We start from the raw sequence: 6,000 nt of genomic DNA on the forward strand, positions 1-6,000 counted from the left end.
TTATGGGATGCAGCCAAAGCAGTACTTAGGGGAATCACTAATCTAGGAAGCCATTAACCAGAGGGGCTTAGTTAGTGCATAGTAATAACAGGGGCCAAAGTTGCAGATTTCAGCTCTTTGCAGACTTCACTCTGATCTAAGGCCAGACAACAGTCATTCAGCATGAAACAAAAGGTGGAAACAAAGACAGCATGATATACTGATAAGGGCCAACCATGGAGTTAGGAAAAGGTATTCCTACTACTAGGTACAAGGATAATAGATTTAGGGATGGAAGCGACTTCAGAAGTGATGTAGTCCAATTCCTTCACTTTTCAGGTGAGGAAACTAATACCCAGGGAGGTGATATACCCAATGTTGCAAGGGTAGCAAATAGTAAAATAACTCCTCTTCTTTCTCCTCCTCCTTCTCTCTCTTCCTCCTCCTGTCTCTCTTCTTCTTCTTCTTCTTCTCCTCCTCCTCCTCTCCCCCCTCCCTCTCCCCTTTCCCTTCTCCCTTTCCCTCTTTCCCTGTCCATATCTCTATCCGTATCCCTCTCCCTCTCTATCCCTCCTTCACTCCCTCCATCTACAGATATGTCCTCCAAGGGAGACCTGGCTAGAACTATAGGATTCAAAAGAGAGCCACTTTCTCCTAGGATGCAGAATGAGTTCACATACATAGAGCCAGTAAGAGCTTTTGAAATCCTAATTTGAGTTTTCAGTGAACTGTTAGTAAAGCACAGAGATTCTTAAGAAGTCCTTTTCCTAGGGACCCTAATACATCTTGGGTACAATAGCAAACTGGTCTAAACATCCTGGAGAACAATTTGGAACTGTGCCCAAAGGGCTATAAAAATGCACATACCCTTTCACCCAATCAATACCACTACTAGGTCTGTATCACAAAGAGATTTTTAAAAAAAAAATAAAGGGAAAAGGGCCTATTTGTGCAAAAATATTTACAGTGACTCTTTCTGTGGTAGCAAAGAATGGGAGACTGAAAAGATGACCTTCAGTTGGGGAATGGCTGAACAAGTTGTGTTATATGGTTGTGATGAAATACTACTGTTCTGTAAGAAATGATCAGGGAGATGGTTTCAGAAAAAGCTTGGAAAGTCTTATATGAGCTGATGCAGAGGGAAGTGACCTGAACCAGAAGAACAAGATACATAGCAACAGGAATACTGTAAGCATGATGAACTGTAAAAGACTTAGCTGCCCTGATCCATGACAATTCAGAAGGAACCAAGATGAAAAAATGCCACCTATCTCCATGAGCTCTGAGGACAAACTGAAGTTTAATTTTTTTGCTTTCTTTATTCTTCTTGCCTTTTGGGGGGCAATGTGGCTAATTTGGAAGTATGTTTTGCAAGAGCTTACATGTGTAATTGATATATTACTAGTCTTTTCAAAGTGAGGGAGGAGCTGCTCAGGAGAGAAATTGGAACTCAGTTTTTTAAAAAAAGAATGTGTGTGTATACACACACACATATTTAAATGAAGGCCTTTTCCTTTTAGAGCAAGGTCTAATTCTTGTTGTTTTAAGATTCCTTTGTCAACTTGTTGATATCTATGGATGGACATCTTATCAGAATATTTTTAAATGAATAAAATAAAGTACCTAGAATTGTAAAGGAAACCAATTTTAAACTAAAAGAGTTTATCTATCTGTCTGTCTATCAATCTTAAAGGTACTGGAACCCAAGTTAAGAATGCTTGCTTTAAGATTAAAGCATAGGTTTTTTTTCCACTTTATTTTTTTCTCTCCCTCACCCTTCTACAACATGGCTAATATGGAAATGTTTTACAAGACTTTACATGTGTAAGTGATATCAATCACATTATTTACTTTCTCAATGGGTGGAGGAGGGGTTAGATGTAAAAAAAAAAGAACGTTAATAATGTATGTTAAAAAAAGAATAGTAACATGTAGTCAGAACTGCCAGATCAAGAAAGAAAATTGAAATTGATCCACCAATTTGGTTCCAAAAAAAAAAGAATACTTGCTGTAAAGGATAAGGGTGAAAGATGACATTCTTTGCAAAAATTCTCTTCAAAGTTTTATTTTATTGAACATAATTTAAATCATACAAAATGCAAAGGAACTTATTTGCTTAGTAAACATGTATAAATTAATCTATGTAGGGATATAACTTCTTTTCTGCTGTCCTTAAAATGCTGCCTAAAATACATCTAAAAAATTTTGGCCCTAGAGAAAATCACTTTGGAGCACATGTGCTCTTGAGTAGGAAAAGAGGAAATATTTAACTGAAAAATTGTTCCATCTTCCTCTGCATAGCTGCAGTCACCATGATTTTATAACTTTTCTTACCAGGAAATTCAGGCTATTTTCCCACTATTCATCTCAATTTTGAGTTTTTTAACCACATCTATAGCAAGGTTACTCCAAATTTAAACAGCTGCTGCTTAATTTCTTGATATCCAGACAACTTCTGTAGATCAGGGGATAAAAGAAGCATGGACAGAAGTCGGCATTTATCACAAAAGTGATACTAATGATTTACCGGTAACGTTTCAACAACCCTACAGAGAAGATCAAAGCCCTTTGCAGATGTACATCAATTTTAAAGTTATTTATATTGTAACCGTGACACTGACATTCAATAGCCACTGGAAGATCGTTTAAAGAAAAAAATGAAACAGACTAATAGCAGAAGAGGAATTTAGTGAAGATAGGCATTCCAACTATTTTGTAAATATCAGTAATGCTTACTTTCAGAGAGCAAACACCTACATGCCCAGATAGTTTAACTAAAGCTACCAATTTCTTGTCTTTTAAATTTTAGTACACATAAGTCTTAAAATCACATTTTGTTTTTTAGAAATTCTAGATACATAAGTAATCAATAAATGTCATCCCTTGCTATCTCTAATTTATCAGGGCTAATAAGTGTAAGAAACAGAAAAACTGGAAACTTTCCTGTAGCTCAGTTATCAACTCCGTATGATTGAGTGTAAACTAATAAAATATTTTGGCAATGCCTGAATTTTCTGATTTCAGTAATACAAAGGTTCAGAATTTTTTAAAATAAAATTTTAAAAATAACCCAAGTGAATTTAAATTATCATTTGGCAAATTGATGCTTGACTAATTCTGATGGACACTGGGACACTTCCCTTCCCAAAACAAATCAGATGCAAATGTATTGTAGGGAAGGTGAGGCTAGTTATGCTTCCTAATTTCTAGTTTCTACAGGTTTTCTTTAACTACACAGAGATTGTAAGGAACCCCATGCAAAAAGGGGCCCCTACATGCATCGTTTCAATTACAAACACACACACATTTTTATGCATATATAAACCCTTTTCTAAACTCCTGACCTTGAAGTCCCTGAGTGACTTTGATAAGTGACAGGCCTCCGAAAACTGAGTCATATTCCCTTCCCCCTCCCAGGTTTCTTTGTTCTAGTAAAGTGTCTAATTCAGGCCTGCAGGACCTTCATGCCCTTCATTGCATTCCTACATGACTTTAGATTTCTAGTATGGTGCATAGCACAAGGGAGGAATTAGTGAAATAATAAACATCTGCTCAAAGAATGAATGTATTCCTAAAGCACCAACAGTGGTTTACTTCTCTCCCCCCCCCCCACTTGCTGCCCCGTTTTTTTTTCACTCTTCTTTCTTTCAGATAATCAACTCCTTACACGAAATGTCTCCACTTTCAGTTTGACGTTGAAAATCACACACTTCAATCCAATTCACTCTAGCAGGAAGTAATGGGGGGGGAGAGGAGGGGAGGTGGGGCGAAGGAGTAGGTGCCCTTAACTGCCCTTATAAGGGTGCCGTACTGAAGTCTGATGGGGATGTGCCTGCCCTCGGACAAGGGATAAAAATGTCGCCCCCAACCCCTGCAGAGTCCTCTAGGGCGCCTCAGGGTGGTTTTTCTACAGGTTTAGAGAATGAGGAAGTGTGGAATGAGAGGGATGCCTGAGCTTCTGGAGCTGCTGCCCCGGGCTGGACAGCGCAGCGCAGCCTTGTCCATCCCTAAAATCTGGGAGGCGAGGAGTCAGCCTGCCCGAGGAGGATTTCCCACTTCTGCAATTGCATGGAGAGAAGGAGAAAGACGAAGAGAAGGAGAAAGAGAAAGGCAATTTCTTTCCAGGATGACGCACGAAGGCGGAATTAGGGAGGCCTGGCTGAGGATCACGTACACACGCGGGAAGGAGGGAGGAGCCTCCTTGTGCCTCCGCTACCCAGCTTGGGTCTCAGAGCCAGCCAGACTTCTCCCTTCCTCACCTCAGGCACGCAGAACCCAAAGACCCCCAAAACGCAAGCCCCTCCAAAGCCCCCTTCTCCATGCACTCTGGAGTCTTAGAAACCAAAGCAGAGACTACCTGTAGCTTGAGTGTGACAAAGTATACAATTCAGCACAGTGCAGAGAAGGAGGAGGATTGCACAGGGTTATTTGGTGGGTGTGAGGGGGTTTCAAGCAGGCGTCGTACAATTAACTAAAGCTGAAGTACTTTGGACAAGTCGTTTCCCCTCTTTGCCTTCAGTGTGCAAACCAGGAAGGTCGAATTCAATATTTTCTAAAAATATTTTTCAGCTTTAAGGATGCTATGATTCTAAGATGGCTGGTTCACCTTGATTGTGACGGTAGGGTTTACCAGATTAACCCTATTGGTTTGCAGCCATGGATTTACTGATGCCAGGGAGAGAGTGGGCGCAAAAGATCAAAGATCTCATTTCCAAAGATCAGAGGTAGTATTTGGAGAAAAGGGTCAGAGCCAGTCTAAGTAGGCATCACCCACAGGGTCTCTGTTTAGTAGCCTCTCCGTACGCTCAGACAAGGCATTAAGTTCTATAAAGAGGAAAGCTGGGAGAGGCTCCCTTGATGTTCTGGGAGGGAGGAGGATAGGAGTGGGGAAGGAGGTGGACAGGGCGCGACAACTTCTCTGCGGGCCAGGCGGCACAAGGAAATGTGGGCAGACACGAGGAACTTCCCGTACACCACTGCCTCCCTGCAATGCAGTAAAGACCAAGTACCAAGACATCCCACTTCTCACGCCTCAGACTCCACATCAGCACCCATCCACGGGAGAGAGGTCTCAAACCGATGGAAAGACTAGATGACAAACGGCAAAAGCTAGAGGGAACCCGGGGTGGGGGGCAAAGGGGGGGGTGTTCTTTCCACTCGAAAGGAAGAGAGCTACGACTAGATAGCATGGGTGGAAAACGCTTTTATCCTTCTTTAACCTTTACCCCTCCGGGCAGGCACAGTCCAGTCTACGTCCAGTCCCCCAGGGGTGTGCGTAGAAGAACACAGTGGGTGCCTGGCACACAGGTGACGCTTAACTGTGTAATTGACTGATCGCTTCCTAGAAGTTGCACCAAGCGCTAACCCTCTCTCGTAGCCAATACCAACCCCATCTGGGTTTATTCCGCCACCAAGACTCTGGATCGTACCCACATCCCCCTCCCCGTCTCCAGCTCGGTCGCCCTCCGAGGGTGGCGCGGGCGTGGGCGTTACCTTGGGCATCACCGCCGCTAGTGAGGACCCCTATGGCTTTGCCAGCACCGGAGAGATTCTCGAACAACTTCTTGTCTGTCTTCTCTGTCTCCTCATTTACCCCGGTGGGAGTGGGGCTCCTGCGGCCCTTCGGTTCCTGGAGCTTGCATGCTATGTCCTCGGAAGCCATGGCTTCAGCTTTACCGTGCCGGGCAGTCAGCGCATCCACAGAGGTCTAAGCCAGAAGCTGAGCACTCTCAATCTAGGCAGCTACCGGCCGCTGCACGCTCCACCCCTCGGTCAGCCCCGCCTCCTCCCGGGCAACGTCCCAAGCACCGATGGACGGCGGCACCAACCAATTCCCGCGCGCTACAGGAGGGCACTGCACCAATCCCGGCTTGAAAGCTCCCTGGCCCGGGAGGGTTCTGAGCCGGGTGGATGTGGAGGTGGAGGCGGAGGCGGAGGTGGAGGCAGGAGGGAAATCCGTGATGTGAGGTAGTGTGGGCATGGGAGTCCCTTTCAAGGTGCTAGTAGCGAGTGGAGGAGCAG

General features: G+C 43.9%; 1 protein-coding gene across 2 annotated transcripts in view; it reads right to left on the reverse strand.

Moving 5' to 3' along the window:
- Positions 1 to 5,791, reverse strand: part of PFKP (phosphofructokinase, platelet) — a 79,487-nt gene extending 73,696 nt beyond the window's left edge. For both annotated transcript variants that reach the window (XM_072652047.1, XM_072652048.1), the window contains exon 1: positions 5,473 to 5,791. In XM_072652047.1, coding sequence (XP_072508148.1) covers positions 5,473 to 5,641 — 169 coding nt within the window. In that variant the 5' untranslated portion in view covers positions 5,642 to 5,791. The remainder of the gene's footprint in view (positions 1 to 5,472) is intronic.
- Positions 5,792 to 6,000: the final 209 nt, after the last annotated feature.

This window comes from Notamacropus eugenii, chromosome 3, assembly GCF_028372415.1.
Source record: "Notamacropus eugenii isolate mMacEug1 chromosome 3, mMacEug1.pri_v2, whole genome shotgun sequence".
NCBI lineage: Eukaryota > Metazoa > Chordata > Mammalia > Diprotodontia > Macropodidae > Notamacropus > Notamacropus eugenii.